At 41.8% G+C, this 17,079-nt stretch overlaps 1 protein-coding gene across 1 annotated transcript; it reads right to left on the minus strand.

Moving 5' to 3' along the window:
- Positions 1–860: 860 nt before the first annotated feature.
- Positions 861–15,644, minus strand: LOC113046472 (uncharacterized). Its single transcript, XM_026207317.1, has 10 exons — positions 15,468–15,644; positions 13,948–14,925; positions 13,299–13,368; positions 12,784–12,924; positions 11,158–12,347; positions 10,106–10,292; positions 3,024–3,243; positions 1,667–1,788; positions 1,331–1,509; positions 861–1,212 (listed from the first exon to the last, which is right to left on the minus strand). The coding sequence occupies exons 2-10, from the start codon at positions 14,915–14,917 to the stop codon at positions 1,019–1,021; spliced, it is 3,273 nt and encodes a 1,090-aa protein (XP_026063102.1). The 5' UTR covers positions 14,918–14,925; positions 15,468–15,644; the 3' UTR covers positions 861–1,018.
- Between the last annotated feature and the right edge of the window lie 1,435 nt (positions 15,645–17,079).

Consider the following 17,079-nt stretch of genomic DNA (forward strand, 5'->3'; position numbering starts at 1 on the left):
ATATAACAATGTCTCAAAATTGGATTTTTGAAGACTGGCCAGCAGATGGAGAAAATGATGTAGCTTTAAAATTATGTTTCTCGAATATCAGACTAATATATTATTCTTAATATTGTCATGTAGTCCACAGTATTCAGACTTTCTTTTTGTATGAAATACTTACGTATATGCATGCTACATTTGCTAAAATGAGCAGCAAACAGATCACAGTCCATCAGATGCTTTATTCCAAAACGCAAAGCACTTGACCTTCCGTTTTCAGTGTGATGAATGAACCTATTTGTCATGTCTGTAAAGTTCGGTGTCTATAGACTTGCAGCATAACCAGTTATGCTGATTAATAATAAGCTTTTTAAAGAGATCACCCAGAAATTAAAACTGTCGTTATTTACTCACCCTTATGTTGTCAAACCTGTATGACTTTCTTTTCTCCCTCTCTCTCTCTCTCTCTCTCTCTCACTGTGTGTGTGTGTGTGTATTTTTCATATAATGAATATTGATGCTGTTGGTTACCAGAATTCTTCAAAATATCTTTTATGTTCCTTAGAAGGTTATAAGCATTTGGAGCAACACGATTTTCATTTTTGAGTAAACTATGCATTTAACAAAATATAACAAGCACAAATGTTAAGATAATTTGTTGAAAGCTAGAATCTTCACACTGATGGCAGTTGCTTATTGCTTAATTTTTTTAGGTTTGCACACAGTGTTATTGCACAGTAATGCTAGCTGACATTAGGCTTTTATGGTGAATGTAATTTGAATGCATTTTGTTTGTACTAAATTGAAATGGTTTGCAATGGTTTCAATCCACTCATCCATCCATGAATCATCACAATTATTTAAAAAAGACCAGGTTTCGAAGCTTTTATTTCTTACTTTTCTGGAAACAATGCATCGTACAATCTAATGCATACCTAACCCAGGACAGAAGAACATGTCTAAAAGTGCTTTGTCAACTTTCCTTAATGATCTTTTCTTCATAATTCCATCTTTCATATTTTGCCCATGATTTGCATCAGTGCTTGACCCAGGAATGTGGCAGAATCCGGATCGTGGCTTTGCTATCCCGGGTCATGAGGCGTGTAACCTGATCCAGGGTCAGTCCAGCTACGATTTCCCCATTGACTTCTAGAATCTCATCTCCAACGCTCAGGAGTCCAGTGTAGATGTTCTCCGTGGCACTGTCTCCGACCCGTTCCACGTAAATACCTACAAAACCAGCATAACTGATTTCCATAAAATACCTCTAAATGATTTGAAACATCTCAAATTGTTTTTTTTTTTTTCAGTGTCATGGAAGCAAATGTGGAGGAAGTAGAAGTCTAACCTGAGTCAGGTCTTCCTTTGCCCCTGGAGATGACGAAGCCAAAAGGTCTATTGTTGGCTGGTCTGGTAAGTTCTATGAGTAAAGTCCCGTCAGGAAAGGCCTGCACCAGCCGCCCTAGTGGACCGGCTCCTCGAGAATCCTCTAGTGACTCCTCTAAGTTCACTTCCTTCTGAAGCTCCCTGAAACACAGATATCAGCGGCTCAATCAGAAAATCGACACATTCAGTATGGTTTTACAGCAGAATCAAGAGATCACAAAGCTGAGGCAAAGATATAATAATAATCTTTACTGCTTAAAAATAGCATAGATTTTAGCACACACGCATTGTTACAGACCTTGGTCCCAAACTCAGAGGCAGCGGTAACTCTCCTAAAATAGTGGAACGTTCAAACTTCCTCTTTGGGGACTGTAGACTCTGGACAGAAGATGCCTTCCGTAACTGAGCCAAAGGAGACTCCTGGTGGCAGAGAGCAGATTTGACTGTGATCAAACCTCTGACATTACATGGACATTATAGTTTAGATTAAGAAACCTAAAGTCTTTGGTGTGCTACTAAGTACTTTTATTACAGAGTGAACGTCACAAAAACATATTTCACATATTTCACCTCAAAATCAAAAAAAAAAAAAAAACATTTATTCACTAGAGTATGTTTTTTTTTTTTTAAGTTTCTTATAAGACTATTTAATCAGTAGTAAAAAACTGTAATATAGTGAAATAGTATTACAATTTTAAATAACTGTTTTCTGTTTTAATGTGTTTTCAAATGTAGTTTAATTAGTATGATGGCAAAGCTGAATTTGAAGCATTCTCACTCTCATGCTTAATTGTTTCAGCCACATATAACAAATTCAAGCATGGTGCAATGTAATAATAGGCTATGTCATTGTTTCTTTTCATAATAATAATGAAGAGGTAATTGTCATTGAAGTAATACCAATAAAATGTAAGTAGACTATTTTACAGTCATGTTCCACATTTACATGTGCTTATTATACCAATTACAATAACTGGGTAATAACTATAGGTACTAACCCTGAACTACTCCTAAAACGGTCCTTAACCCATGTAGTAACTACCAGTGTTTTCTTGGGTAAGTACACTGTAATGCACTGTAAAACCATCCAAAATGCCTATGGTTTTGACTGGTTTTGTTATATTAACTCTATTAGATTTAAGGCTAATTCTCACTGCAACACCAGACAGTGGCTATCACCAGATTAATGTTAGGTCACTTCTCAGACATTACATGACCTGACAAACAGCGACTGAACATGCTCAGTCAGCCAAAACAAGTGGCAACCAACAGCAAGAGACACTTATCCACACACTGATCTGACAAAACCTGATGAATGTCTCCGTTACTGTTGGTTAGCATCCATCTGTGTGATTTAGCCTGCAGTATTCTATTTTCTATAACCTAATTCCTCAGCAAGTAAATTCAGTAAACATGCATCTTATGTCGATTTGCCTCTTTAAATAGAAAGCAGTTGGTTTCTAGTTTGTTCTGTTAGGTCCACATGACTGATATGTTGTGAGTCTGCAGATGTATTGTGGTCAGCAGATGAACTACATACTATGATATTTCATTAAACAAAGCCAGAGCTACAGTCCAAATGATCCCAAGTGATATTGCAAGGGAGGGTGCAGCTGTTGGTGGACTCTCTGTCTTTAACAAAGAAGAGAACTCACTGTGTGGAGAGACTGGAGAGAGGGGGTCCTCTTCAGAGGGACTAGGCCTCTGTGTGTAGGACTTGGGGAGGCAGAACTGTAGCGGGCAGTGGGGGAACACAGGTGCTCCATGCTGTTGGACCGGCTTCCCTTCACCAGCTTACCCATACTGTTCAGTCCCATGGCTGAGAAAAAGCGACGGAGGGATAGCTTAGGACGGCCTTCTCGCTCCCCAGCTCTCCTACACATAGGAGAAAGAAGGAGTCTATAATGGAAGCAGTAAAAGCTGCAGTAGGTAACTTTTGTAAATAATATATTTTTTACATATTTGTTAAACCTGTCATTATGTCCTGACAGAAGAATATGAGACAGATAATCTGTGAAAAAAATCAAGCTCCTCTGGCTCCTCCCAGTGGTCCTATTGCCATTTGCAGAAACTCCATCGCTCCCGGTAAAAAATAACCAATCAGAGCTGCGGTCCGTAACTTTGTTTGTGTTCAAAATGTAGAAAAATATATATAATAATCGAGTACACCATGAATCCATTTTCCAAACCGTGTTTTTGGCTTGTCCTGAATCACTAGGGTGCACCTACAATAAGTGTTTATAGTCGGACTATTTTATATTTAGACATAAACAGAGATAAGTAGTTCCGGCTACGATGTTCTTCCGCAAGACGCAAGCAGTTCTGTTTATTAACCGCTAGAGCGTCAAAAGTTCCCTACCGCAGCTTTAAGTAAATTGTAAGTAAAATAAAAATGGTGTGTTTTTTTTAACCCAAACTCTGGGTTCAGCCTCTTTATTAAAGGGTTAGTTCGCCCAAAAATGAAAATTATGTCATTAATAACTCACCCTTATGCTGTTCCAAACATGTAAGACCTCCTTTTATCTTCGGAACACAGTTTAAGATATTTTAGATTTAGTCCAACAGCTCTCAGTCCCTCCATTGAAGCTGTGTGTATGGTATACTGTCCATGTCCAGAAAGGTAAGAAAAACATCATCAAAGTAGTCCATGTGACATCAGAGGGTCCGTTGGAATTTTTTGAAGCATCGAAAATACATTTTGGTCCAAAAATAGCAAAAACGACGACTTTATTCAGCATTGTCTTCTCTTCTGTGTCTGTTGTGAGAAAGAGTTCAAATCAAAGCAGTCCGGACATCCGGTTCGCGAACGAATCATTCAGTTCACCAAATCGAACTGAATCGTTTTAAACGGTTCGCATCTCTAATACGCATTAATCCACAAATTACTTAAGCTGTTCACTTTTTTAATGTGGCTGACACTCCCTCTGAGTTCAAACAAACCAATATCCCGTAGTAATGCATGCACTCAAACAGTACACTGACTGAACTGCTGTGAAGAGAGAACTGAAGATAAACATCGAGCCGAGCTAGATAATGAGTCGTTCACGAGTGAAGAACCGTTTCTGTCAGACGCGTCTGATTCGTGAACCGAGGAGCTGATGATACTGCGCATGTGTGATTCAGTGTGAAGCAGACCGACACACAGAGCGTCTGAACTGAACTGATTCTTTTGGTGATTGATTCTGAACTGATTCTGTGCTATTGTTATGAGCGCGGGTAAACCGACGGCTTGAATCAAGGGCAATCATCACCAATGATGCCATTACGTCGAGCGCAAAAGAACTGGTGAACCGTTTTCTTCAACCGGTCTATTGAATCGAACTGTCCGAATGAACTACTGGTTATCCAAACACCGATGCAACCGGTTCTTCACTCGTGAACGAGTCAGTCTATTGTTCGTTATCTGGCTCGGCTCGGTGTTCATCTTCACAGCAGTTCAGTCAGTGTACTGTTTGAGTGCATGCATTACTCCGGGATATTGGTTTGTTTTAACTCAGAGGGAGTGTCAGCGTATTATGTACGCATTAATGCGTATTAGAGATGCGAACCGTTTAAAACGATTCAGTTTGATTTGGTGAACTGAATGATTCGTTCGCGAACCGGATATCCAGACTGTTTTGATTTGAACTCTTTCTCACAACAGACACGGAAGAGAAGACAATGCTGAATAAAGTCGTTGTTTTTGCTATTTTTGGACCAAAATGTATTTTCGATGCTTCAAAAAATTCCAACGGACCCTCTGATGTCACATGGACTACTTTGATGATGTTTTTCTTACCTTTCTGCACATGGACAGTATACCGTACACACAGCTTCAATGGAGGGACTGAGAGCTGTTGGGCTAAATCTAAAATATCTTAAACTGTGTTCCGAAGATAAAAGGAGGCCTTACCTGTTTGGAACAGCATAAGGGTGAGTTATTAATGACATAATTTTCATTTTTGGGCGAACTAACCCTTTAAGTTATTGGGTTATTTACACACTGTTGGTAATTTTTGGCTAACCAGGTTCTGGGTTAGTGGCAGGTTTAGTTTCATATATAGTAGAAACAATGCACCTTTTAACACATCTAAGCTAAACCACATGTGCAGTTTACTTTATTTCCTGAACAAGTGCAGACCCGAGTTTGAGTTGCTTTCACATTCACACAAATCATTTCACAATTTTAGTGCAATCGAATGCATATCACCTCCTACATGTGGTCTCAGGTTCAACACTTCGGTGCTCTCCCAGGGAAAACATGACAGATTTCACATTCATTTTTCTAACTAAACTCGTGCCTTTTTGGGTCATTGGCTTTGCACAGATGCAAATGTATCCACAGGGCTTGCAAGACAAAGCAATACTACAACTATTGGTGTTTTACCTAGCATCAGGGGGAGAGATATGATTACATATGCAACTTAATAATTAACAAAACTGCAGTCACACCCTTGCAGTGTAGACAGCAGATATTCCATTGATTATAATGGAAGCACTTTAGTGTGATTGCATTGCAGATGTGGTCATGTCATAGATTACCAGTTTAGTTATTTTTAACTATTTAACTATTTTTTAGTTATCTATTTATCAAGCATACAGGTCATTTTAAGGACACTCCATCAGGTGAGTTTCACCTCTGTGGGAACATGTGTACATTATACAGGTGAATAAATAAAAAAATCTAATGTCATGGATAAGGTCTTTATTTTTTGTAATTTAATTTTCAAAAGTAAACTTTCATATATTCCAGATTTATTGCACACAAACTGAAATATTTCTAGAGGTTTTTTTTTCTTTCTTTCTTCGTTTTAATTCTGATGGTTAAGACATACAACTTAGGACAATTTTAAATTCAGTTCTCAAAACTATTTAATACTCCATTTTGAGCCTGATTAGTTTGATTAATTTTTAGTATAAATACTGGGTACATCTTCGGATAGTTCAGAACAGGAGTGTCAAACTCAGTTCCTGGAGGGCCGCAGTCCTGCAGAGTTTAGTTCTAACCCTGCTCTAACTGTCACGCTGCCAGTCTCTGTTTTCCTGGGTGTTCCCTACTGAGCTCACTTCCCTGTAGGCACTTCACCATAGGCACTTTAATTCCTCTAGTCTGGTTCTGTCTTCACAGTAATTGCACTCCAATTAAATTGCACAGGTGTTGACAATCCTTTGTCATTAGTCTCCCTATGTATAGCTGTCTTCCTCTGTCATCTGTAGGGAGTCCTTACCCTATGTGTCTCATGCTCGTGTTCCCCGAGACTTCCTCTACCTTCTCGTTCTTCCGAGTTCCCCGTTTCATCCGGTTCCCTTTTGGTTTTGGTTTGTCTCTCATGACTGTTTATTTTGTATTTTACCCCTCTGTTTAATAAAACCCTTACCTGCATTTGGATCCTACCCTCTCTTTGTGTTTTTCCCAAATCCTACCGTCACAGAAGGACTCCATCATACAAGGAACATTGGTAAGGCGTTTTTCCGTTCCCCAGCCAAGATGGCGGAGAGGCGAGCAAGGTATCTGAGGTTAACCGCCCTCCGCCAAGAGGGCAATGAAGTGGGTACCCTGGCTCAGGTGTTCCTGGCAGAGGGCATGGGCTACAATGATATTGCCCTTAAGGATCATTTTAATAACTGTCTGGATGATCCAGTGTCTCTGGAAGAGAGGGAGCAGTTGGAGACGCTGGAGTTCTGGGACTTCGTACGCTACCTGCAGTTTCGGTGTCGGTGGGATGCCCCAGCCACTCCTGTCTCTTCCGGCCGGGTGGTCGTCAGCCCAGCACCACTGCCCAGGAGGGCCGTCAGCCCAGCGCCACAGTACAAGATGGCCGCTAACCCAGCGCCAATGCCCAAATTAGCCACCGGTCCAGCGCCAGAGTACAGGATGGCCGCCAGTCCAGCGCCACAACACAAAATGGTCGCCAGCCTAGCGCCACAACCCAAGATGGCCGCCAACCTAGCGCCACAACCCAAGATGGCCGCCAGCCTAGCGCCACAACCCAGCATGGTCGCCAGCCTAGCGCCACAGCCCAAGATGGCCGCCAGCCCAGCACCACAGCACAAGATGGCCGACTCAACGCCACCAACTCTCCATCGTAGAGGGCGGAGGAGGAGACGGGCAGCTACTGTTCCTCAGGACTCGGAAAACGCTCCCGAGCGGGCCGCTGCCGTCCAGGAGGACGTTCCCGAGCGGGCCGTTGCCGTCCAGGAGGACGTTCCGGAGGCCGAGGCGATGCCCGAGGCTGCTCCCGATGCGGTGCCCGATGCTGTTCCGGAGGCCGAGGCGGTGGCCGAGGCCGTTCCCGATGCGGTGCCCGCTGCTGTTCCGAAGGCCGAGGCGGTGCCCGAGGCCGTTCTGATGCGGTGCCCGCTGCTGTTCCGGAGGCCGAGGCGGTGCTCGAGACCGTTCCCGATGCGGTGCCCGTTGCTGTTCCGGAGGCCGAGGCGGTGCCCGTTGCTGTTCCGGAGGCCGAGGCGGGGCCCAAGGCCGTTCCAGAGGTCGAGGAGGTGTTCGTGGACCCTCCAGAGTCAGGGTTAATCACCGTCGACCTTCCAGAGACCAGGCTAGTCACAGGTGATCTTCGTCCTCCCATTGGGCTGACCACAAAGATGTGGTGGTCTTCCGCTCCGCCCTGGGGGACTCCGGCCTTGACCGCGAGGATGTGGTGGTCTTCCGCTCCGCCCTGGGGCACTCAGGCTTCGACCGCGAGGACGTGGTGGTTTTCCGCTCCGTCCTGGGGGACTCCGGCCTTGACCGCAAGAATGTGGTGGTCTTCCGCTCCGCCCTGGGGGAGTTTCTGCCTTGATCACATGGGTGTGATGGCCCTCTGTTTCGCCCGGGTTGGCATCATTTAATGTCATCTATGTACCCATGTTTTTGGTGTTTGTTTTCATTTGTTTTTCCTGTTTTTTTCCTCCTTTTGGACCTGGCCCTCTGTCCCTCCCCTTTATCCTCCGCCGGTCCACCACCCTCCTGGGCTCCTTGTTTTGTGTTGCACCTTTCCTGCCTCTACCTTTCCATTTCTCCTGGTTGTTCCGTCTCTGTTTCTCCATTCCACCTGGTTGTTTGTCTCTGTCTGTCCATTCTGTCTGGTTCTTCTGTCCCTCCGTCCCTCCCCCTGGTCCGCCGCCGCTCCACCTCCCTCCTACCTCTTTTTCTGTTGGGGTTTTCCTGGGTTTTAGGTGGAGCATCTGGCAGCTGCTCCGTAGGGGAGGGGGTAATGTCACGCTGCCAGTCTCTGTTTTCCTGGGTGTTCCCTACTGAGCTCACTCCCCTGTAGGCACTTCACCATAGGCACTTTAATTCCTCTAGTCTGGTTCTGTCTTCACAGTAATTGCACTCCAATTAAATTGCACAGGTGTTGACAATCCTTTGTCATTAGTCTCCCTATGTATAGCTGTCTTCCTCTGTCATCTGTAGGGAGTCCTTACCCTATGTGTCTCATGCTCGTGTTCCCCGAGACTTCCTCTACCTTCTCGTTCTTCCGAGTTCCCCGTTTCATCCGGTTCCCTTTTGGTTTGTCTCTCATGACTGTTTATTTTGTATTTTACCCCTCTGTTTAATAAAACCCTTACCTGCATTTGGATCCTACCCTCTCTTTGTGTTTTTCCCAAATCCTACCGTCACACTAACACACATACCATGTAGTTTACAAATAAGCCTGAACGGCCTGATTAGATGGATCAGGTGTGTTTAATTAGGGTTAAATCTAAACTTTGCAAGGCTGTGGCGTTCCAGGAATTGAGTTTAGAACATGCAGCCACAATTATGGGAAATAAAACTGACTTGACAGTTGTCCAAAAGATAATCATCAACACACTCCATAAGGAGGGTAAACCACAGAAGGTCATTGCTGAAAGGGCTGATTGTTCACAGCGTGCTGTAGCAAAATATATTCATAGAAAGTTGACTGGAGGGAAAAAGTGTGGTAGGAAAAGGTGCACAAGCAGCAGGGGTGACTACAGCCTTGGGAAAATTGTCAGGAAATGCCGATTCAAGAACTTGGGAGAGCTTCTCAAAGAGTGGGCTGAAGCCAGAGACAGCGCAGCAAGAGTCACAATACTCAGTCGTCTTCAGAATAAGGGCTACAGCTTTCACATTCCTAGAACCAAGCCACTCATGAGCATTATTAAACCTGCTTTTTATATATATAAAAATATAAAAAAATGTTGAGATACAGAATTTTGTATTTTTAATTTTTTATAAGCTGTAAGTCATAACCATCAGAATTAAAACAAAAACCTCTTGAAATATTTCTGTTTGTGTGCAATGAATCTAGAATATAAGAAAGTTAGCTTTTTTAATTAAATTACAAAAAATAAAATGCTTTTCTATAATATATATTTTTGGAGATGCACCTGTAATGCAATTGTCAGTCACCGTGATTCTTCAACCATCATGCACAGGATCTGGTGTGACCACACCAGTTGCACACCCCTTAGGTAGTCCTATCCAAACCTAACCCTACCCTTAATTTATCCCAAAAATTTGATGGAAATGATCACTGCATATCATTGTCCAGACAACTATGAATGCAAGTTTTTTTCGGGCTACCATTTTTGACAAGAATGAAGTCATTCTCACAGAAGAACACCTGTCTCTCATATGATCTTTTTTATTTCTTGTATCAATTCCGGTGTGTTTGGTTGTAACGTAATTTGTAAACAGTACAGAGTTGTTGACGGCCTTCCCACTGAAAAGTTATGTACTGTGTGACCCCCTGTCGCCAAACCACTGTGGACTGAAGGGTCTTAATATATACTTTACCTAGACACAGCTAAACTGTCATCCCAGTGTATTTCAGCCTTTCGGTGCTCTGCTCTCAGAAGTTCTGCCCTCAGGTCTTCTGCTTTGGATGTACCCATAGCTCTCAAAGCTGGGCAACAATCTGGGGGAACAGGTGCTGTGCATGAGCTTCTGGGATCTCTGCAGACACCCTCACCTGCCAAATGACCTGATGCACAACAAAAGAATGAGCAAACATAGTTGCAGTAGGAATCGATAAACCAGTTCTAAATCAGGTTGTTTAAACCTGTTGTTCATGTAGATGCAGAGTCTCCCTATTGCTAACTTAGGGTGTACTTACACTAGGCACGGTTGCCTTCAACCGAACCCGAGCGTGATTGTTCCCCCTCCCCTCTCCCCCACTGGCCTGCACTCATATTGCACTTTAATGTTCCGGGCCAGAGCATGCTTATGTCATTCATGATGCAACATTTTAATTTGAAAAAAAAAGAAAGAAAGAAAAGCACTTTCGCTTATAGACTGCCTAATAGATTTATCATTTATGCCGTGCAGCAATTTTCACTTGATTGCGCTACTCGTATGAGATGATTATTATGCAGGAAGCTGACATTGGTGGAGGAATTTGCAGCTGTTCATATGAGAACCAGACCCGTTATAATCCTAAATATTCTTGATATATACTTTACTTCAATTAATTTATAAGTGTACTGTAGTAGTAATAGAAAATGTATGCGGTCATAATGATGACAGTAGTGCACACAAAATAGTAGCTGTTCTTGAGCTCAACCGAACCGTGCTCTGGCCCACCTCTTCCAATGAGCCAGGGACGGCCAAACCAACCTTGCCCGGGTACAGTATGGAGCATTCACACTAGTCAAATGAACCAGGCTTTGCGTGTCAAACACGCTCGGGCACTGTTCAGAGTGTGAATACACCATTAGAGCATCAAGAGAAGAACATCAAGAACATCATTTTTCAGCAGAAAAACTGGTGTTAGGTGTGACATCCTGACCAAGTTATTTTAAGTCAGCTAGTGGGATGCCACATTTGATCATTTAACCAGGTAAACTTACCTGTGACTAGGTCACCTGCAGAGTCCCATATTGCTAGAGCCTGGAGGTCTGTGGTCAGCATAGATGAGGAATACCTGAGAGAAGATGGTCTGTTGCAAGAAGTCAGTCCTGAGGTGACTGGATAAACCTGAGGGGAGGCACTGAGAGTGACACTGAGGTGCTCTTCAGGCAGTATGGTGTCATGGTGAGAGCTCCCATCTAGCTTGTGGTCAAGATGAATTAGGCGGTACTGAACCGAGGGCATTAGCTTGACCACCCGTTGCCCTGTCGGCCGACTCTTGGAACTTGATTTCAGAGCCGATTTGATGGGAAGATGGGGGGGAGAGTCCTTGACATTGCTAGAGAGATCCTTATTCTCAAGGTCAGTAGAGGTTTCTGTCGCACCTTGTTCAGGCGTATTTAGTTTAGAGCGAGTAGTTTTATCTTCCAGGCTTGATCTGGTTTTGGAGTTCCTTCTCTGAGCCCATAGATCCTGACTTCGAGCATATGGACCGTTGCCGCTTTCAACTCTGCTTTCTCCTTTCCTGCTCCTTCTTCGAAGCTTCCCAAAAGCTGACGTGTTCTCGCCTGCACCTCCTACATCTCCCCGTCCTATATTTTCTGCCAGGCTGACACCTCCTGTGAAAGTTAAACTTTCCATGAAGGTCGGGTGGATGCTTCGGTGACACGGCTGGCCAGGGGTCACCCACCGAGGGGCAGCCTTCTCCTGAGAATCTACTATACTATGTGTTGGCTGGGAATGGCAATCTTTGTTTTGGGCAGGTCCCAAGATGCTTCCACAGGCTTCACATTTCCTGAGCATTTCATCATTTGACACCATGGCAGCCAGACACTCTCCCTCCTTGGTTAATATCGCGACAGGGATTCCAACATTTACCCAGTTTATTGCTGCCCCCCTGCCTTCCTCTGGAATGTGATCTACCTTCAGCTGTTGGGTTGAGTGGGATTTCTCAGCCACCACTGGCCCGCGTTCACGCACCCGCTCCAGGTATCGCCGCTTAGCCTCCTTTTCCGATTCATCTTCGAAACGTACTCGCGTGGGCGATTGGCCATACCGGCGTGAGCGCACCCCACGTTCATGACTCCTGCCCCGGACATCCGGTGACTGAAGAGGTGAAGTAACCTCCTTTTGAGCCGTGACAAGAACAGCACTGTGCAGCGCAGATGACACACTGATTGGTAAAGCTTCCCTATAAAGCAGATACGAGAGCTTTTACAGAACACCTGGAGATCTGCAATCACTATCTGTATCATTTCATTATCTCTATTACATCACTGCATCATGTTACATAATTATAATTTAAACTTGAATGGAAACAAATGGCAAATGCATTATTTTTTTTAAGTTAAACAGATTAACATGAATTAAGGCTTTTGATTTATTTAATAATCAACTTGTGACAGGATTAATAATAATGCTTGCCAAATATGTGTTATATGCAGTACACGTGATTATATGACACAGGAACACAACTCTGAATGAACTGCTTAAATAAATATTTCCATGTATCTTTGGATATGATTTTAGATGGGATATTAAAAGGTAGTAGTAGATTACTTTTAAAAAGACAACCATGATGCAAGACAAACAACAAGAAGGCAGTAGGAAGTCTTAAGGTGACTTACAGGCCCTTTCTTTGACCAAGGCAGGTGGCGGTTTCACTCTCAGAGGTTTGAGAACGTGCTTTGAATCGAGCTCTTTCCAACAGACGCTTGGCTTGTTCATGTCGTGGACTAAGAGTAACTTCAGCAGTGGAGATCAGAGGTCTGTCCAAAGCAGAAAATACATTTTACACTCCTCTACTGAGTAAATGTAATGACTATTCAAAATGCTATGAATGATTTTCTCAAATGTTTTCATTTCTCAACAGCCACACAAAAGGTTTACAGCCTATTATTTCCATTAACATTACACTGTCAATATGATAAACTTGCACCATACTTCCCACAAATCAGAAATAAACATACAGAATGTCAGAAGCTTAAATCTTATGTAATCTCTTTCATGGCCATGTTATGTGCAAGCCCTAATCTTTAAATGAAGAGGTGTGTCTTTCATATGGATTTGTATTCTGACAGAAGTCTAGCTGAGTGCAAATGCATATTCAATGATGTGCTTGATTGAGGACAACGTGTCTTACCTATAGTTAAACACAGGGTCCCTTGTGACGATCGCTGAGTCCCATTCACCTACTTTGTAGGGAGGTAAATCTGTACGAAAACACATACTGTTGTAGAATAATGAACTCAAAACCATTTGGCATGTGTTATCATTTCAATGAGCTTGCTAAGGCCATTCGCTACAAGACCAGACTCAGCATCTAATCATTCCTTTTAACAGGAAGTGGAAGAATAGTACAACCCCCCTGAACCAATATCCTGTAGTCCTGCTGTTACATAACCAAGCCGGCAGATTTCAGCCTATCTATCCCTACGTCGTTCGGTATTAAAACACTATTATCTCCACTGCTCCACTTCCTCCGAAACCCTTCCCCCTCATCTGTAATTATGGTGACAGGCAGCCACATCTGTTCTGAGAGATCATACCGAACTCCCTGCTGTGAGTTTTGGCTCAGTGACCCATGGGTGATTAATGCTGGTTAAATCATAAATACAGTGAAAAACTGCACAAGGTAATTAAACGAATGCACCATTCACTTTAATTGTACAGACGAATTAAAAAAAACAGAGAGATTGTTTTAAATATCTTCTTTTGTGTTCCACATAAGAAACAAAGTCATGTTTCAACACAAAACAAACATGAAATGTCCCTTTAATCTAAAGCCTTACCTCTGTGTGGCTCCTTTGGTGGTTGATACTGCCCCTCTGGATGCATGGAAGGATTGATCTCAATAGCATCAGCTTGGTATTCGTTCAGGTCTGTCTTGTTCATCTCGACTTTCTCTGCAACAGACAAAGACCCTCCCCTGGTGCACACAGTCTCCCAACTGTCTGCCTTCCACAGCCCACCAGTTGGATCTGCTGTTGCAGTCTCCTTCTGGAGATACCTACGAAAAGCACTTTCCAAGCTGTCAGTCCTTTGCAGTTCCTTGTGAACAACAACACCCACAGTCTTTAGTTTTGGCTTCCGTTTCAGACCCTCCTCAGTTGTGGGTGGCACATCCTTTGGAGTCGCCAGTGTGGAGGAACTCTCTGAATTAAGAAGTAAAGTCTCTGGTCGTGCCACTCGCCAGAAGCCCTTGGGAGGAGCCCAGTGCCTGGGAGAAGACGTTGTTGACTTGATTGCAATGCCTCTTTGAGGCTCACCAGCTACACCCACTGCAATATTCTCCAGGCTAGACCCTTCACAAAGCCCACGGGGCATTTCTGCTGCACCTTGAGATGGACTGTCTTTCCCACTTTTGTTGGCAGTCTCTTTTTCTCCTTGCATCCCAGAGTTGGGTTCCTGCACTTTTGTATTGCCAGCCATTGGCTTATTGCTCTGCTCAGTGTATTCTGTTTGACAAGTAGACAGCGCTTCATCATCTTGAGTTTTCTTCAGTGATTCTTCTGCTGAGCCCTCGGGTATTAGATCATCTCTCTCCGCCCCTTTTAACTTTCTCTGGGACACTGCTTTGACTTTAGACTGCAGGGCAGAAACTGCTGAACCCGGGGCAGGGGAGCAAGAAGGGAGAGATGCCTTGGATTTTAATATATTGGCAGAGGGTCCACTTTGAGGATCATCTGGTAGCTCAGCACTTTGGTCTGCCAGACTTCTTAGTGGTTGTGTCTCAGAGAGGTCCTCTGTCCCTTCATCCATTTTGCACACTTTAAAGAGAAAAGTATATGCCAGACACAAATTTAAACCAGATGGAGAGGAAGGTTTTGCAGAGCCGCTGTTAATGTATTCCATGTTAGTAGATTAAATATTCTTGAATCCCTCTTACGCACATCAAACTATGTAAGCGTTTGCATAATACCAATACTTTCATAGTGTTAGATTATCCACAACAAGAGATCTGAAATGAATATAAGTTCATGACAAGGTTACACTGTTAAAGATGATGAAAAATATATCACAATGGATGTATAGTGAATTGACTGATACAATACTGACTTATCAGTCCCTAATAGAAAACTGATCTCAAAATTGACTGACACAGGTTTCTGAACTGTAAGAGTAGACAGATCTACAGTTTTCTATGGAAAATGAATATTAGTTGTAACTGTGATGGAGAATTTATAATTATAACACATACACACACACACACACACACACACACACACACACACATCAATGTCATTAAATAATCATTACATAATATTGACCTAATACATTATATAATATTATAAACAGTATGCTATCTTACCTTACTTTCACTGATGGTCTATTCGAGTCTGTTACATTTCACAGGTTCAGTTGAATAAATTGCACTGACCCAACATGCAAAATCATTCCCGTCTCTCCTAGCCCAGTAATACTTCAATGGCCGAAACCAACAACAAATGCTACCCTTTGATACGAGGAATTACTCCCATGATGCTCTTCTTCGTTGAGCTGTCACCATCAGCTATCACTGCACATCCACTGGTGGTAGATTCCATCTCTAACCTATGAGCGCTCGCTCAATATTCATGATTGGTCTGTTAATCCCCACAGAAATCAGAGGGATTAGACAAAAATGGAAAATAAATGCGTACTTTAATTCCTTTGATGTCGACTGCAGCATTCCATTGCATAAGTTGGTACAATTCACAGAAATGGTATTTAAAAAGTGTACTCATTTGTAAAGGTCAACTGTGATTGATCAAGTATTTTGAGAGATGCTAGTGATTCCAACTGTACAAAAAGATAATCTGCCTGGGAAACTTGAACATTTTCTAGTATTGACAAATACAAAAAAACAAAAATACTATGTCCTAGATATTTTTATTATCATAATATTCAGGAGGCTGTATTATATTTTAATGTCTGTAACACAGAGATACAAAACTCACTCCTTGTGTGCAATCATTTTTATGACATTTGCATACAATAGTACATATGCCTTCCAATTAATATTATTTTAAAAAGCACAGAACATGTTAGACAATTAGACCAGAAATTAATAATTTGTAATGTAAACTATACAGGCCTATATTTAGGTGAAAAATAAATGCATTTTTACAAATGAAATATGTCCCATATTTGTTCAATTCCAATATTAATGTTATCAATTAATATAAAAAAAATTCCAAAAAGTGTTAATGTATTTATATGTTTATTTAGTAGGTTTCAGTTTGGTTTATAATTTTCCACGTTCATTAAAAATGTTTGTGCTTATTTTTTGTACTGAAATTTGAATTGGTGTGAAAAAGAATTATACTGTTTCCCAATGAATCTGAAATGCGTGCTGTTGTTGAGCAAATGTTTCATATTGGAAGCCTATTTATGCTATATTTGAAAAAAAAAAAAAAACCTAATGCTTTAGAAAATCTTAATTATGGCATAAAAGTATATGATGAGATCAAAAGTCAGAATTAAGAAGTACAAAGTTGATTTATGACTTATCATTTTGACTTTTATCATTTACTTTTTCATCTCATAAAGACTTAATATATCATAATTTTGTATTTTTATCTAATATGACCTTCAATGTCATCATTTTGCTTTTTGTACTAATTATATAAAAACTCAGTTTCATTTTATAAAGGATATTTATGTGCTCATTATGAGTTATAATGTCATAATTTCTACTTTTATTAAATAAATTTGGGTATGTTATAATTTTGTTTTTTTATATCATAATCTTAACTTCCTTTGTGCAAAACTCAATTCCTATGTGCATTCACTCTTATGGCATTTGTATACAATACTACATATACCTTCCAAAACAATAACATGTTCATTTCATAAACATTTTTATGTCATAGCCTAATTTTGGCTTTCATCTCACAATTTACGTTTCATGGCATAGTTTCCACTAATAATATCAGCAATAT

The sequence above is a fragment of the Carassius auratus genome, chromosome 27, assembly GCF_003368295.1.
Source record: "Carassius auratus strain Wakin chromosome 27, ASM336829v1, whole genome shotgun sequence".
Lineage (NCBI taxonomy): Eukaryota > Metazoa > Chordata > Actinopteri > Cypriniformes > Cyprinidae > Carassius > Carassius auratus.

What these genes read in the sequence shown, in the direction of transcription:
- LOC113046472 (XM_026207317.1), bottom strand. Translation starts at nt 14,917, where the DNA reads ATGGATGAAGGGACAGAGGACCTCTCTGAGACACAACCACTAAGAAGT. An exon ending in TGCAGGTGACCTAGTCACAG is followed by an intron (nt 10,293 to 11,157) that starts GTAAGTTTACCT and finishes GTTGTGCATCAG; the next exon opens with GTCATTTGGCAGGTGAGGGT. An exon ending in GACAGTTTAGCTGTGTCTAG is followed by an intron (nt 3,244 to 10,105) that starts GTAAAGTATATA and finishes TCCTATGTGTAG; the next exon opens with GAGAGCTGGGGAGCGAGAAG.